Source organism: Biomphalaria glabrata, chromosome 15 (genome assembly GCF_947242115.1).
Source record: "Biomphalaria glabrata chromosome 15, xgBioGlab47.1, whole genome shotgun sequence".
NCBI classification, from domain to species: domain Eukaryota; kingdom Metazoa; phylum Mollusca; class Gastropoda; family Planorbidae; genus Biomphalaria; species Biomphalaria glabrata.
In genome coordinates, this window is record NC_074725.1 from 13962807 (window position 1) to 13980402 (window position 17596).

Sequence of the window (17596 nt, forward strand, 5' to 3'; positions counted from 1 at the left end):
TCCGTTTCATTTAGGACTTAATGAAGTTTTGATTGATAAGAAAGTAAATTGCTAGCTATCCATCGTGTGTCACACAGACGCTTCGGTGAAAGACGTTGCGTTCATACAAGTTAGCTTAGGTAAAACTACAGACAAATAATAGCAGAGAGAAATTTAAAAAAAATATTTGCAGAAAAAAAAAAAGGTCATACCTAGATGTTGACACATTGTAAAGATTTGATCATGTAGCGAGAGATGCACTGGCGAGGATTGATTGATGAGACCAAGGAAAAGGAAGTGGATCTCTGCACTAAGTCTGAAGGCCTTGACGAAGACGTACTCGCAGGCACAGTCAAGAGTAGACAAGGGCGCACAACTCTATTAGCTAGACATGACTACGGTGTGAGAGTGTTTGTTTTCTAAGCCCATACCCCCCCCCCTCCATTTTTTCCCCTCTACGACCTCCCCTCCCCGCGCTCCCAGTATTTGATCTGAGACTGTCACATCACAGGAAGGCCAGCTGCCTTCCAGGGTCACCGTGCCCCATCCCCAATCCCTTAAAAAAAAAAAACAAAAAAAAAGCGTCTACCCCGCAGAGACAAAATTCTCTTCTCCTTACACCAGCTCCTCAGTCTGTTCAACGGCGTTCATTAGTCAGTTGCAAGGAATGCACTCCCCTCCTCCCAACTTATTTCAGACGCAACTGTATAGTATAAGGTGAGTTGTCATTTACATGTGTTATTCACACACACACACACCTGATGTGTTCCAAACATAGATTTTTGCTTCACTATGCAGTGGCGAGAAGTGCACACCACATCATGACCACATGACACATATGCTACTGGGCACCAGATGAAATTTAAAAAGCTAAGCCCGCAATCCCTATGTAGATAAGCCACACTCATCAGTGAAGTGACTGGCTCTAGAGACAATGTCACCTAAATTACCGTGAACAGCTTGGCGTGATGTCGACACCAAGACATACAACACACCGCCCCAGTGACAGCGTCACTTTACATCAACATATGCTGATGTTGTCTTCAAAAGCCGCTTCTCAAAACAGCATCGAAATAATACTCGCAGAATGCAAGTGTCGCTTTGCCAACTGTAGTTACAAAATGCAAACTTCACAGCATAGACGATATATTGGAATGTTGACAGTAGCCATACCAGTTGTCATCACCAAAGTTTAATTAGAAGGTTACCAGAGGTCATTCAAAATTCCGATAAGCAGTGCAGTATGTCTGGCAATGAATATGAGGATCAGAAAACAGCAGCCCTTGTGAGCTCTTTATTCGATTGTTCATTAGAAGAGAATGCTCCGTTATTCATCATCCTAGAGAATTACTGTCCCTAACATAGCCAAGAGTTAGCCATCATTAAAATAGCAGAAGATGCATACTCGGGATTGAAGTGAGGTGCCAACCGGAAGCAACGATAACTGCCATCGCCATTTATCAAACGTGAACACGTGTTTAGAAAGCATATCGTTCAGAAAGCAGCATGCGTGTAATCATCAGAATGTAATTGTAACTTAAACATCAGAATATAGCATCAGAAGCATCAAAAACAACATGCGCTATCATAAGTCAAAGTAACATAATAAACATGTCTTCGTAATAGCACCTCTGATGTATATAGATCAATTGTCAGGTTACTCAAGAACAAAACTGCATCAATGTATGTATACAATAATGTATCAAATATAAGGGCACTCTAAGGTGTCATATTATGGTACAAATAATGCAAAGCCAACTCACCAGAACAGAATACCCAGTAAGACGAGAAAAACATATGTTGATCACACTTCTCAACTGTCCGCACAGATAGTGTGGGTAAAAGCCAAACCAGTGCGTGACACCTTTTGACGTCACTATACTAGAACAGATGTTGTCTCCTTTTTGATCTTTGATTTCAGCCAAACAATCAGCTAGTAATGACACTTAAATGTTTCTCTCCACCACTTTCACTCGCACATTTAGACCAAGCTATTGACACACACAGACATGTCTGCGTCCAAATAGTTTAGCGTCCCACGTAGTATCAAGCCACTCTTGGTGTTGTGCTGTCTGTCTGTCAGTGCATCTGTCACGTTCAGATCTTAACAACTAGAAAAAAAAAACGCCATTGAAAATCCCATTTCACCATCGTGCTCAACATATGCGCCGATGCTAGTTCTGGTTTCCTTTATACAGTAAATAAGTATACTGTTGTTTTGGTATAACCCCATTTTTTAAAACAAAAGTAGAAAACGTCTAAGGCAAAGTTGAGCATATAGACAAAGCCACTTCTTGTAAGTGAATATTACAATCAAAATTAAGCCATTACTCAATATTGCAGTTCAAGAAAAGTACGTGCATCCCAAGTAACAACCCAACTCTGTAGATCCAGAGACCAAATGGTCAAAAGAACAAAAAAAGGTATCCAAGAACACGACCCTAGTCTGCGACCTGCCAATCTCTTTACGTAGTCTTGCGGAATGAAATATTCTACTTGTAGGACTTAACAATACAAATAGAATCAAAATGATTGAACCAGTCAGTATAAAACAGAGACATAACAATACTTCAGAGCAGGAAACTTAATGTGTCTATAGGTCAGTGCAAAAAAATGCAACATTTATCACATCATTTTTATATTGATGTTGACAAAGACCCAAGAGAAGGACAATACACATTTCAAGTGTTTAGAAATGACCAGTCGATGGTAAGTACGGTACATTTCAATCGAGAAATTCTTAATTTTTAACAACACGTCATGGAATAAAAATGAAATGAAAACGTCAAGCAAAGAATATAGAAAGAGGAATTTCTTAAAAGACCCAACTAGAATGTTGTTGTTTTTTTTTTTTCATTCTAGTACCTGAGGGAGTAAGGGTTCTCAACTTCCGGTCAGGTTACTGAGCCACGTATCACTGGCACAAGTAGTAGTATCTAGGTGACGGTTTGGGGAAATGTAGAAAAGGGAAAGGTATCTAGGATTAGAAGAGAAAGAAATAGATACAAATAAGAGAAAATGTGCCAGGTGCAGGAGAAGTCACATAGAGCACGTCATGTTATCACATAAAGCACGTGATAAGATCACATATAGCACTTGATTCGATCACACTATAACGCGTGATTTGATATCTCTTTTACCTACAGATAGATTTATAAACATTCTGTATTGTACAATGTTGGAATGTGTATGTCAAATTTCGCCAGACTTACACTGTACAACAAAAAAAAAAAAAAAAAACACAACAGTTGAGCAGCTATCGCTCATGTCGCTTAAAGGTCCTGGGTACTAGCAGGTTTCGGTTTGTGAACTAAAGGCCTCGTTCGCAACAAAAATTAAATCAAGGCATACAATCAAGTTCCTCAATAAGTCTAAGGACATTGTTTTCTATTTTGAAAGGAACCACTTTTTTTTGTGTGATTGAAGACACTTGTATTTGTGGACAGCTAAAATGACTAACATCTTTTTGGCAAGGTCAGAGGTTTCACAGTTTTAACAGATGAACTTCCACCAGGACAGACCAGGGCGTCATCGCTGGCAAGCAATTACAATGACAACTTGGCAAATCATTCTTTTAGCCGTTGTATGGAGAGTCAGAACGTGAAAAAATACGAAGGAGAGAAAGAGAGAGAGAGAGAAAGAAAAAGGCGTATAAATAAAATATGCCTTGAGAAAGAGAGGTGGGAGGGTGAGTGAAAAGAGAGAGAGAGAGAGAGAGAGAGAGAGAGAGAAAGAGAGATGAGAAGTGAAACACGAACACGAGAGGATTAAGTAAAAACAAAAAAAAAAATCCTTTAAAGAAAAAAAAAAAAAAAGCTTATCTAAGGGAAAGAACCCAGCACTTACAGCAATATCTCTTTAAAATGTAGAAGTTATATCCCTTGTTCGAACATCACAAACAAAATAATTAATTACCAATAATAAATTGACTATTTTTTTTAATAATTCATGTTTTGTTAAGCACAATAAATAATTGTTCAAAGTTTCCACTTGCTCCGAGGATGGGTGTGGGGAAATAACGTGTACAATTATCTAAGGGGACGAAACCATACATATCTGTGAATACTCAAGGATTAATTTCTCTTGTTGGTATCAAACGAAGCAATAAATTACCAGTAATTAATTGACTAATTAGTTAAAAATTTTGATTGATTCATGTCTAGCCCATGCCAATAAATAATTTAATTTGATCAGAGAATGTCTGTGGGAGAAATGACGAGTACAAACTTTCTATACCAGACAGGTGACGTGAGTTGATATAAGCTTTGTAAAAACAAACAAAAAATACAAAAAAAAAAAAAAAAAGAATGAATGAGAGAGAGAGGGGGAGAGGGGGAGAAAGAATGAAGAGGGGGCGCTAGCGCTAGATAGAAGAGAAAAAGGGCGATGCTTCGAATTATAGATTTACATCTCTGGAGGCGCGAATGGAAGCGAGACAGCCATACCGAAAGAGAGGCAAAGACAGAGAGACGTGGGGATGGACACAGCGATGGAACGAAGAAACATATTCATATTTACCAGATGAACAAATGGTGTATTTCTAACCAGAGAGAGAGAGAGAGAGAGAGAGAGAGAGAGAGACGCCGGGTTAAGTTCTCTAGTGCAATGTGTCTGACTGGGTTACGATCTTAGACGTCTTTACGTACATCTGTCAATCTATTATGTCCACCTGGCAGGGTTCATTATGTAAGCTTACTGCAGGTAACATTCGTGTGCATAGCCCTCGCTTGTGGTCAGACCCGCTTCATACATACATTTTGCATCAACATTGAAAGTGTCTTCAAGTCTAGAAAGTATCTAACAAAGGACATATTAACTTTTAGTTCGAGTATTAGTAAATTGAGGTAATTATGGTTTGATGGAGCTGAACATAAACACTGGTAAACCCTGGTCTAGACTTCAGGTATTAATATATTATATATATATATATATATATATATATATATATATATATATATATATATATATATATATATATATATATATATATAATTAATAGCACCTTTTCATACAAGGAAGCTAATCCATTAATAGAAACCTTCTTGATGTATCCTACAGTAAAAAATACGGGTGTATTGATAAGCGAAGTAATTTAATAATAATAACAAAGAAAGTAAAGTTCCCCTTCCAGACCTTGCGATCCATAGGTACAGATGGATGTAAAGGTCATCTGTTTTTATGGCCCACTGTTAACGAGGGTGTCATGTGGCCACCACAACGACTAACCGCCTTTACTTTTTCCCCAACTAATGTCAGGTACCCATTAGAGCTGGGTGGACTCAGAAGCGCCCTAAGATCCCGAAATTAAAAATCACAGTCTTTAGCAGGACTCGAAACCGGGGACATCCAATTCAAAAGCCAAGCGCTTTACTACTCAGCCACCGCGCATCCAATTAAATAAACCATGTGGTAATTCCTTTGTGTGTACTTTACAGCACTATACAATCCCGAGTCTAAGCTCTTTCGCAAAGTGATTTTGTAGTATTACGTTTGCAACAATGACGTCCTTGACATTGTTTCTTTTGTAAACTTCTTTCAAAATATCTCCAAAATCTTTCTCTTTTTTATTGTGTTACGTTTTTCTTTAGCATCCATTATGTCTCCAGCGCATTTATTTATATCGCTCCGCTGAACGGAGGGTAATGGTGGCGGGCAGGGTTCGAACGCGAGACCATCGAGATGAGCATAGAGCGCATTCCACACGAATAGGCAGCCATCCGGTGCTTTAGATTACTATCAGCATTCAATAGATCTACTCCATTAAAAGCAAAATGGCATGTTTTTTTTTTTGTTGTTTTTTTTTTTTGCATCCGTAACATCCACTTGGAATACGATGAAGATACAGTTTGAAAACAAAATCAGACTTTCATTTACAGCATGGCACAACGTCCTGATGGAAATATGATATATTAAGAAAAAAAAAAAAAAAAAAAAAAAAAAAAAAAAAAAAAAAAAAAAAAAAATTCAAATTCGCATTTTTTACTCTTGTTTAAAAATTATTTTTTTAAAAAAGGTTTATGCGTATGTGCATAAATATACATACTAATTATTCTGTAAACAATGTTCTCTTTCGGAAGACTAATGAGTAGCTGCTTCAAGCTGACTTAAGGCGACGGTGAGATTAGATACACAATAGCAGCTTCTACTGGAGCCGCTCAGATCACTCCAATATGCAGAACGAGCCCCTAAAAGAGCTGCCACTGTACAGCATTTGTTTTTTTGTTTTTTTTTTAATCACTTCTCAAAAGTGCAGAGTTGATATTTCTTTCTCTCTTGTAGCATTTAAAAAAGTACGTAAACAACGAGAAGTCTACACAAGGTGAGAGGTCAAGTTCAATTGTTTGTTTTCCTTTCAACGGCTACCAAGGTTATCATCTATCCAACACATAACAAGTCTCTTTTCTTCTTCTTCGTCAAAATCTGGTAAAAACTTAGAGCTGGGTGGCCTCAGACACGCGCATGAAATCTCTGCCTCTCGGGATCCAGACGTCGTCTTCTTGCTACGTCACATCTTAAACAAGGATTATCGGGCAAGTGTCGTTACATACGGGGAACAAAATAAATGGGGAGAAAAAGGGGGGTGGGGGGAGTCACTAAGTCGTGTCATTTCACCACTGACCGAGCATATCCTTCGCCAGCCTTGACACCGAGTTTTGCTAAATATCAGCTTGTCCACTCCAATCCTCTTATCTCTCTGCGTGCTTCACAATCAATGAACAGAGAGACAAGACAGAGTCATTAGTGAACACATCTTTGGTATTAAGCAAGCAGTTTAGAAAAGGAAAACTTGCTCTACTTCCCCCACTGGAATGGTCAGTTTAGTCGTTTCTTATCTCCTGAGGGTGAAAACAAAAACATGCAGAATCTGGCTTTAGGTGCATAACAAAAATAATTCAAGGCAATGTTAATTAAGAGCAGGGCCGGTCCTACAGATTGCGGGGCCCTATGCAAAACGGATTGCGCGGGGCCCAGTCTGGGTAGGGATAAGGACAATAAGTGAAAATGAAGATTTTGTATTAAAAAAAAAATATTCGTCTTTGCATTTTATTCATACTTTACTAAGTACAAAATCACTGTCAAATTAACTTTACGAGCCATCTACAGTAGATAGTAGTTTTCCAACAAAAAGCCAATAAACATTCAGATCTGCCTTTTAGATTTACTATCGACTAGCAAAACATCGTTTTTCTTTTTTTTTTTTTTTAAAGGTCTAGATAGATTTAAATCTATATTTGTATGCCAGTGACTATAAGTATTTGAACTTCCTGTTTTGATTAAAATTCGTCTTATTATTACGTTTTTATTCAATGAAAGCTGACAATGACGGGGTTCTTTTTTAAATCGCGAGTAGGATTGGAGTTTTTCATATTAAATGACACCCCAAAATGACAATTTTGTCTATTTTTAAGAAGATTCGCATCAGTTTTCAGAAGATTTTGATAATTTCAGGAGATTTTCATGACACTTTCGTATAATTTGCAATTTCCTGAGAATTCCATGAACACCCTTTAATAATAAATTAAAATGGTTAAATTTAATAATTTACACCCACAATTCGCGCGAGGCCCACTGCGGCCGCATAGGTTGCAGTGGCCTAAGACCTGCTCTGATTAAAAGTTTTTTGTTTTTAATTAGTCCATATTTATGGACCATATATATGTGGCCGAGAGGGTTAGTACGCTTGAGGTTAGCTACCTATCAAGGAGCTCAAGGTTCGACACCCGACTAGAGCAGAGTTGTGTTTACTGAGCGCCTAAAAGCTGCACGAAAATCATTCTCCAAGATACTCCCCCCCCCCCCAACAGGTCCAAATGAGATTGGACCATAGCGCTCTGAGCAAGCTGTAAGCATAAAAGTTGCCCAATCCAAACGCTATTTACAAAACAAACAAACTAAATTGACATTTGTCTTCATTCCTTCCTTCTCACTCCCACCCCTCCAGTGTCCTGCCTGTAGCCTATCTTCTTTAGAACATCTCATTTAAGTCTAATCCATCCATGCTATTCATCATTTTAAACCATCACTATTTGGAGTGTAATCACCGCTCTGAATGACATCTACGGCTTCTAATTCCTTATTTTGTTATGGATGCTACCAACAGCCTTGTGGTGTTGATGGGTGGGTTACTCTGATCTATTCCGTTACTTGAAAAGCAGTGCTAATTTCAAATTACGAATAGAACTATAATGAAGCAGAGATTGCGATGGGAAAAAAAAAAAGAAATCATTGCCATGTGATTCATGTGTGCTTATAAAACTAAAGAAAAACAAATTAGTGCTTCAACTAACTTTCAACGCGTCAGCATAAAACTAAAAGTCGATAAATGTTTCCATACGAGAGTTAAATATTTCATCCATCATGTTAAGGAACGGATGATAGAAATAAACAAAGCTATATTTAGACCTCAATATCGATCTAGGACAAAGCAATCACGGACAAGATGTATAATAGTGTTCATGACAAGTTAATAGAAACAGCTGAAATTGTTGTGTTTTTTTTTAAGTTGTCACTTGTGTATATATTAGTGCGGATGCTCTCCCTTTAGAATAAGATAAAAAAAAAAATTTAAAAGTTGAGATTATAAGTTTGTGATTTCACTCATGAAGGTGTTCCTCTAGTTAAACATAAATATTTATGTGTTATAAATCTGTCGGCTCTATTTCCAGTTTCCGACTACAAGTGAGCACACCTCTGAAGACTAAGACGAGTACAAAGGCCTGAGAAACGCTGACTTCGATCTAAGCTTCATTATGACAGAAGGACGAAATCAAATAGTAGGTGTTATTGTTTGGTCGCTTACGGTCTTTACGTGGAAGAGAAAATCAATAGAAAGTTGGTCAACAGGTGTTAATACAGATAAGCTAATAGAGTCTGAATGTTACACATGGGGGGAAAACATGGGTCCAATCAGAAAGACAAAATGGTAAAAAATACTGTAATGAGGTAAGTATAGAAAATGTGTTTCGACAGTGTTTGGTGTGTTCAGTGAGTGTGTTTAATGAGTTCAGACTGTGTTCAGGCTTTGTGTTTAGTGTGTTAGTATGCTTTGACAGCGTGCTCAAGCAGCGTGTACGGACAATGTGTTCAGACAGTGTTTCTTGACTTTTAAAGTACCCCAGTACACCATCTTTTATTCTGCTACATTGAAAACAAAAACAAAAAAAAAAAAAAAACAGGGAAAGAAGAGGAGATATGTTAAATGATTAACTAATAAGAATACAAAAATACACAAATTTGGGGCACAGACAGGTCCATCCAAATAGCCAAAGTATCAAAAGTGCAGAGCCAAACCCTTTGCCCCCCATATGGTTGAAACGGTCTTCTTCGATATCAATAGACAAACTCAATACATTATGATGCATTTATAAATTAGGAGTTGATGATATTACAGTGGCTGATGATGTGGCCATTCTCAAATGTTAGGAGCGGCTCACCTTCTCCGGCCGTTTCTTTTCTCCAGCATTAAAAATCATTGATACTATCAATATGAAGGTAAGTGACCTTTCAAGAATATCGGAATTCTTCTCTTGCTAGTGACAGGTGGAGCCAATCGTTTGAATTCATCCCCAGTTTATGGAAGAAGTAAGTAGCTTGGCCATGTAAAACCTGCAGTTCGTAATTTACCCATTGGACAAGTCTCTCTCTCTTTTTTTTAAATCCGAAACAGTCCACTCAATAGCATTAGCGTTTTATGCCAGTACTTAAGCAGTTGGAGATAACAAGATAATTTAGAATAAAATAAAAAAAAAAAAGATTGAACAATAGCTGCCCCATGGCCTTACCACTTGTTTGATACCGACTTTTTTTAAAGCGATAATAGAATTCACTCCGTGAAACGTTATAGAGTTTCAGAGTACAGTCGAATCAGGATAATTGAAAGTGCCGGTTTTTAAGACCCAAACGATAGCGTCTCAATGTGGTTAGATTATCCCGATTCGACGGTATTAAAAGGACGCAAAACTGCCCAACTATTCATTTGAACTAGGCGCATAAGAAGTTGGTATATTGTAGAAAGAAGCAGTCATTTATATCAGACAGAGACAGGCTGACTTCAGGACGAGTCCGATACATGCAGTGCTCCACTCTTACAGCTGCAAGCTGTCAATCAATGATGGAATTGGAAAGGTCAACATGAATCCTGCTGACCCACCCCCACTATTTCCAAATATAGATATTGATTGTGTACAACGGATAGGACAAACAAGGCTGATCAACCGTTGGGGAAACCATTAGAATACAACAAATCGAAACATAATGTGTAGATACAGGAGGCGCGTGTTGAGAAGCCAAGGCTCTAGTCTTCTACTACCACTAGTCTAATGAAAGGTGTAGAAAACAGTAGGCCTACATAAAAGTGTTTTAGTTCTTAGGAAAAATTGTTTTTAGTTATTTTAACTGACTTCTCACTGAAGAATGCTGGATTGTTTTGTTAAATATGTTGATGTTTTTTTTTGGTGGTTTTTTGTTACCAAAAGTCAGTTTTAAAATTTAAATAACTTTTGTCGACATTTGTTCATTTAAAAAATGGTTTAGACATTGAAGATTGCTTCGGAAGAATTACTTGCCCCTTATACATAGCACTTTAATGCGTTCCCTTGAGTATGAACGAGAGTGAAATACAACATATCAGCATAGATCTACGATGAAACTGTCTTACATCTTGCAAACTTGCAAACAGCCAACCAATACACAGCACCAAGTGTACGCTAGCTACTACATTCAATAACGATTGAACCAATGAAATTGTACATTATTAAAGCAGTATGTGGAGTTGTCTGTTACAAGGCACGAATTAATACTAGTTGGTCTTTAGATGGAAGTAAAACAGAAAGAGTGATTAGAATCATTCCTTTAACTTCCTTTTCAGAACCAGCTTTCGATAACGAATATTATAAGAGTCACGAAAAGAATGCAATGTGCCCAACGTTTCTCAGTTTAATAAAACAACAACAAAAAAAATGAACAGTGAGATACAGAGAGTTGAAGTTAGATGGTCAAGAAAGACTTTGGACAACTGAACAATGGTGATGCAACACGTGTTGCCGTTCCGTGCCCCAGTGTTTGTGACAAGGAGATAATGTCATGCTTGAAACTGTCCAGTTTCACGTGGATAGAAATCTGATACAGACTCTCGGGAATTGATCTCATTCATATCGTACAAACATAATAAGGAAAATTTTATTTAACAGGACCGTGCTATCAAGAAATAAAAAAGCGCAAAGATGTTACAGATACAGACCTCTGTGCTAAAAGTTCGATACAATGCAAAATGCTGGTCTCTCGCTGGTCAATAAAGGGCGTTATGATTTTTAAAATCTAGTGAAAGTCAAAGATACCATTATGAAAGCACTGTAGCCATCAATTTAAAGAAAACAGCTATCTACTATAATGATCCAATCTTCCTGAATAAGTATGTGATTACAGACCATTGAAATATCTAGTCATTCTGATATTTATGAACAGGATTTTTAAGTATCGGTAATGTAAATGCTCAGTAAATTTAAATTGTTTACTACGATGTAGATTCTAGTTTAAATACATGGATACATTGATATAGTTCTGAATAGATCGAAACCATGAAATTGTATAAGGAACATTTTGGACATTGATCACTTTAATTAGATGTACGTAAGCCGTTGTAATAACTCAAGAAAACATGTTGCTGCATGGTGTAAGCCTTAGACACTGACAAACACACTAATCACAGGCTGCATGGCACTTACTTGTTCACCATCGCGTCCTAAGCAGCAGTCTGCCAAAGCAAAAGAACCAACTGTCCAGAGACACTTCTACATAGGAACTGCCATAATTCCAACCAAACACGTGTTCATTTAGTGCTTTAGAATCGCGAATGTACCAACAGAAAATATAAACTTTATTCTAACATACAAAGGAACTAACAACTAAATTTAAGCGTGAAGCTAAACTATATATATATTATATTAAGTCCATTCAGTTGGAAGAGGTAAACTGTCAAACGTTAACCCAGACTTTTGACACTGACATTAAAATGACAAGCAAGACCTATCAACTGTAAGTCACGAGTTAGTCTATTGTTATAATGTGATTTAATTTGCCATGAGGTCAAGCCAAGAGGGCGTTTTAAAACCCGACAAACATGGTTTCGCAAGACACATCGACTCAATGAAAATGACCAACGTATCAGAGAGTCCGTGTTGACAGTATCACTGCCCACCACTCCTGCATCTCTGGCAGCCACCCACCGTGCCACACACCCGGTTTCTCAACTTCCTTTCTGGTCCTAGGTTCTCTCTTTTTCTCTGGCATTCACGACCTACGCCCCCACACCAGTCTGCCCTGCAGGATGTGAATGAATTAGTGTAGGCAAGTGTGTGCTCCAACAGGGAAGCGAGGAGACCAGCACGAGACTACGCCGTGAATGGCACACTGGTCGTCGAGGAGATCAATACTTCGGAGGAGACACCGCCAGGGCTCTAGCTGGGCCCCCCTTCCCCTCCCCACTCAGTCCTGTACAACAAAAGGGCATTTAATTCAGTGTACACGTCCAGTTCCACGCATGTCCAGCTCAAAGTAGACACGTCTTGTACGTCATCTCATTTCAGTCACCATATTGATGCCGCTCAAATCAAAGTAGCCAAACTATGGTGGTGCCAACTAGTCGGTACTAATGACATTTTAGGAATACCACATCAATACACAAGAGTCCTAGTCCTTCAAATTAGAAAAATTAAGAGAACTATAAATGTTCCAGTAATTTTAATTGGAGACTGGGAACTTTTCTAAACGTACCAGTCCAATGAGCCAGTAAGAAATAATAATGAAAGGTATAATAATTTATATTGATGTGAATAAAAATGGCCTTTCAAAAATGTATCTCTATATATAAATCACATTGTTATTAAACTAGTGAAACAAAACAAATATAAAAGTGATTTAAGAGAAAAACAAAAGCCACAGCTAAAGTAACTAGTCATAGACTGGTCTGCTTCAATCAGATTTTGAGATGAAATACTGGGACATTTATATTATACAGATAATACATTTCAGTTTGAACCCCCTTCATTGACAACAATGACATTCACAGAAAACAAGATGACAACTAAATGAACAATAAGCCTTCTGTTACTTTCACTTTATCTCACTTAAAAAACATTCACTTTGTAGTCACTTGTTTGTAATATACATTTATAAGTACATGCCCAGTACAGCAAATACTAACTATCACTACCTAAAACTGATGTCATGTTTCCTCAGATTCTGAGGTGGCCTCTAAATCTATCTTTAATAAAAATCCTCAAAAGCTATCTGGACTCAATTCCAGTACTGGTGCTCCAACAAAAATAAATCTCTGGGCATTATTTATCACTAAGTCCATTTTCTAAATCACTGAGCATTAGAAATAAATATACAACTAAGAAAATGCTGTGCTGAGAAATATAACTAAGAAAATACTAACACAAATATAACAAAGTACTTAGGAGATTCATACACACCAACCATACAGAGGCTTTACTGAAACATTTTAGAATCATTGGTGTAAACCTACAGTAAACAGTATTGATCCCAACAAGAAAGTCAACTGAGTTTTTAATTAAACCTGTATGGATTATTATAGTTTAGCCAATGCCATTTTTTAACCTATAGATTAAAATGACTGTCTGGTTTGAAATTTAGTTTAGTCTATTCAATAATAATAATAATAAGTCCTAACTTTTTTAAAGTGGCCTTTCAATGAGAAATAAGCAATTTGCTTAAGTCGTCTATCACATCAAAATCCCATTTCTTGTTTACATAAATGACCTACCCAATATTAGTAGTACTGGGAAAGATATAGGAATATTTCAGAATAATGCAAATGATCAAAATAAAACCATAAAGAACATAATGCCACTAAAGGTTAAAATAGCTACTAGAGCTTATTATGTTAGGGATCACTCAACACAAGAACAACCTCAACCCCTGACAAAAAAAAAAAGAAATATATGGTTTAATCACAAGTGAATATTGGCAGTTAACAAAAGTAACACCATTAGTAACTTTAGTTACTCCAGGAGAGAAGATAAAAAAAAGGTTAGTTACGCATTGTTTAAAAACATCAAACACTACAATATTACTTGCAAGATGTAAAAATATTATCTAATAAAATATTCAGAGATTAAAAAAAATAATCTTAAACTATATTTTATAAGATACATACGAGGATCAATAAGAACTACTAGACATCTGACATAGTGCAAATGCATAATAGCCAGGAAAACCAATGACTATGTTCCAATTGAAATTTCTAATTGATGTGACTGACAAGATTATTATTAAACAAATATGCAATAGATGCAATGAATGTAATAATACTTTGTAAAGGATCTAGTCTCAATCTGTACCCTGAATTATTCAAGTTTAAAGTGGATGGAGGGAGACTACAAAATGACTGTTTTGTCTAGAGACCCCTTACTCTACCCTCCCCGACATTAAATACGAAAATAATTATGGCAGTATTATGGTGGGATGAAAACAGATTATTGTATCTTATCCTTGCTTTTAAAACAAACTATGTACATCACTAAAAGTCAACATAGTTTTTCATGTCTAGGTTATAATAAAGAGTAAATATTTGTCAATATATAAGCCTAAATGAGACTTAATTTTGAAAGTTAAATTAAACTTTATATAAGACCTAAACAAAAGAGATTATAATGCATTTTTTATATTGTTTCCCCATTTTAGACTTTTGCTCAATTTCAAATATTTCTCAGAAAAAAAAAAAAAAGTTTTATTACAATTTTGAACAAACTCTATAGTTACATTTCATATATAATAATAATAATCTTAATTGTCCATAAGGAAATATGTCTTACAATTTGTGTATTACACCATTACATGTTTAAAATGCTCAAAATATAGTCAGTGATTAACAATTTTCTATGGGAATAAACCCCCCTCACACACACACACACACTTTAATTAAGGGAAAAAAATATTTAAAAAAATGTTTCTAGCATATACTTTTTATCCAAGTTTGTTGATTTTTTAATTAATTAAAATGCACCTCTAAACAATATTATATTAGATTCATTTTCCAAGGGATGATTAAAATATCAAGTTGAGGGAAATAATGCTTACTAAACTTATACTTTACTGCACAACAACCAAAAATAATTCTCCACCCCACACATATTTCTTCTCATTCAAAGGTTCTGGAGCCACATTTGAACAGCACTCATTAACAAAATTTAGATCCGCTCACAATTAAGTTTCTAGAGAAAACATATTAAATGTCTATTTGTTTGTTTAGTAAATCTGTTACATTTTTAACTTATGTCTGTATTCTGTGTGTATGTAAAGTGTAAGATGGACCTGCTTTCAATTGCCTAAAATATGTTGAATTAAAATTTGATAATTGACTATATATTCTAAATCTAATAAATATTTTATCTAGAATAGCTTTATGAACTAGGTCTAAAATGAATTTCTATTAAATCTATATAAAAATGTAAAATACTGAACTATTTCTAAACCTCTATATTAAATCTAAATTCTAGTTTTAAGTTTAGATAGCGATCTATCTAGAATCTAAATTCGATCTGATATTTCTGACTATGCCTGATGACTGTTAAGAATTAAACCTAGTCGATTAGTGATTAGAGGCTGTAGATCTATTTTACAGTAGGTTGGTATGTAATTTATACTAGACCTATTTAGAAATCTAAAAAAGATCTAGTCCTAGATTCTATACTATGAAAAAAAAATAAGTTATATATATATATATATATATATATATATATATATGTATATATACCTAGTTTATGAATAGACAGACTATAGTCGCAATAGTCAAAACTGAAATAGATTTAAGACATTTTAAAAATGACAATAGACAAAAATCTGGATCTATATTATTAATGATAAGTTGAATAGTGAATAGAAAATAAAATAACTTCATCGATTCAATACTTTCTTTTTATTTTTTTTTACTTGAACACTTACTTTAGACATTAGACTGTATTTTGTATTGTTTACTATTATTAGGTAGTATTATAGTGTATTACTTTACTAAGTAAGTCTAAGTCTAATCTAAGTCTAAGTATTACTAAGTATTAGACAGTAAAAGTAGAATCTAGTCTAGATCTTTAGAATCTACCAGAATGTCTTAAAATCTAGATCTAGACTCCATTCTCACTCAATCTCAGTGCACTCAACACTTTGTTATTTTCTGTGTTAGAAATGTAACTTATGTGTACAGTACTCAGACTCACTCATCTTACTGTCCACTCAGTCTCAGTAGACTGGTTTAGTAAAGAGAGAGTAAAGACAGTTTTTAGTCTACCTTACGGTCACTACGGAAAGAAATGCGAAACACATTCTAAAGAGAATATCAATTATATTTATTCTTAACATAATCTGAATGTATCAGTATAGCGCTTGTTTTCCTTTGAAGGCAGTAATCAATTTCAAACTAAATTACAACTAGATTGTCTTGATCTATTCTACATACCTTTCTTTACTCCGCCATCATGAATATTTTGCTGAATGCAATGATTGTCGGGATACCATTGGATAAATTTATTAGTGACGTGTAATGGAGTTTCCTTTAGGAAGGAGTTTTCCTTAGACAGACAACTAAACAACAGGGAGCCTACGGTCTCTTTTTCTATATCGAATGTCGGCATACAAAATTATAAATAGTCCGACTTGTTCACCGTACTTACTCAAGCATAACTTTGTTATTAAGTTGACGTTTCGTTTGGCGTTTGTGATTGTTTATAAATAAAATCACGTGACTTAAAAGAAAAAATAGAACTACTTTCGGGAATTCCTAATTCATTTTATGCTAGCTCAATCGTTTTCTGATTAGGCAGTTTTGAATTCTAGATCTAGATCTTCAACTAGCTTTAAGATAGATAAGATAATTTTATTGGTCGAATCAAATGGCAATTCAGTATGACAGTTAAAATATATAAAGAGAAGCATTTATAAAAGTAGAAGAATGAAAGTACCACAGACTCGTATATATAACCTATGTCTTTATAAAATTTTAAGTACCTACGTCAAAGTGGCATAATAGCGCGCTAGCCTTGCAGGAATAAAATTCTAGGTCCAAATAGGAATGAATAAAATTGTGGAATTAAGCGCTTAAAGGAGAGCTCTCTTCTTTTTCTTGGTAATTGTCTGTTCTAAGAATTGAGTCGAACAATTTTGGAGCTCTAGGTTCAAGGAAGCTCTCCTCCATAATAATAACAATAATAAGGCTTGTCTTCGAGTCCGAAGATTGGTGTGAAGTACAGTATTTCTCGTGGCTTCGCAGCCCCAGCTGTGACCTACATATTTTGCCACAACCAGGGCAAGCATAACCATTGTCCGCAGGTGGTCGATTTAGATTTTCTTTTCGCCGTCTTCGTTTGTCCTCGGCAGCGGATTTTCTTTTGGTCTCAAATGTGTATCCCGTTGCCTTCGTGAGTGACCTCCAGCTGTCTCGTTCTGAGGCCGCATGCAACCAGGTGCTCTCTTCTATGTCAGCTAAGGAAAGTTGACGCCAAAGCTGGTCTTTGAAGCGTTTCCGTAGGCCTGTCTTACTAACTTTTCTGTCAGGGAGGCAGTCAAGCAGATGTAAATGTGCGCTGCTTCCTACAAGAACATG

The 17596-nt window shown here is 36.0% G+C and overlaps 1 protein-coding gene across 4 annotated transcripts in view; it reads right to left on the bottom strand.

The window, feature by feature from the left end:
• The window catches only part of LOC106055668 (fibronectin type-III domain-containing protein 3a-like), a 116008-nt gene extending 99398 nt beyond the window's left edge, over window positions 1-16610 (bottom strand). Inside the window, exon 1 of one of the 4 annotated variants that reach the window (XM_056012993.1) lies at window positions 16454-16610. Coding sequence is in view for 1 of the 4 variants with exons in the window: in XM_056012992.1 (XP_055868967.1) it covers window positions 11703-11713 (11 nt within the window). In the remaining 3 variants the exon portion in view is untranslated. Of the gene's footprint in view, window positions 1-191; window positions 406-1742; window positions 1892-11702; window positions 11848-16453 lie in introns of those variants that run through there. The other 3 variants (XM_056012992.1, XM_056012994.1, XM_056012995.1) reach the window with 3 other exon arrangements.
• Window positions 16611-17596: the final 986 nt, after the last annotated feature.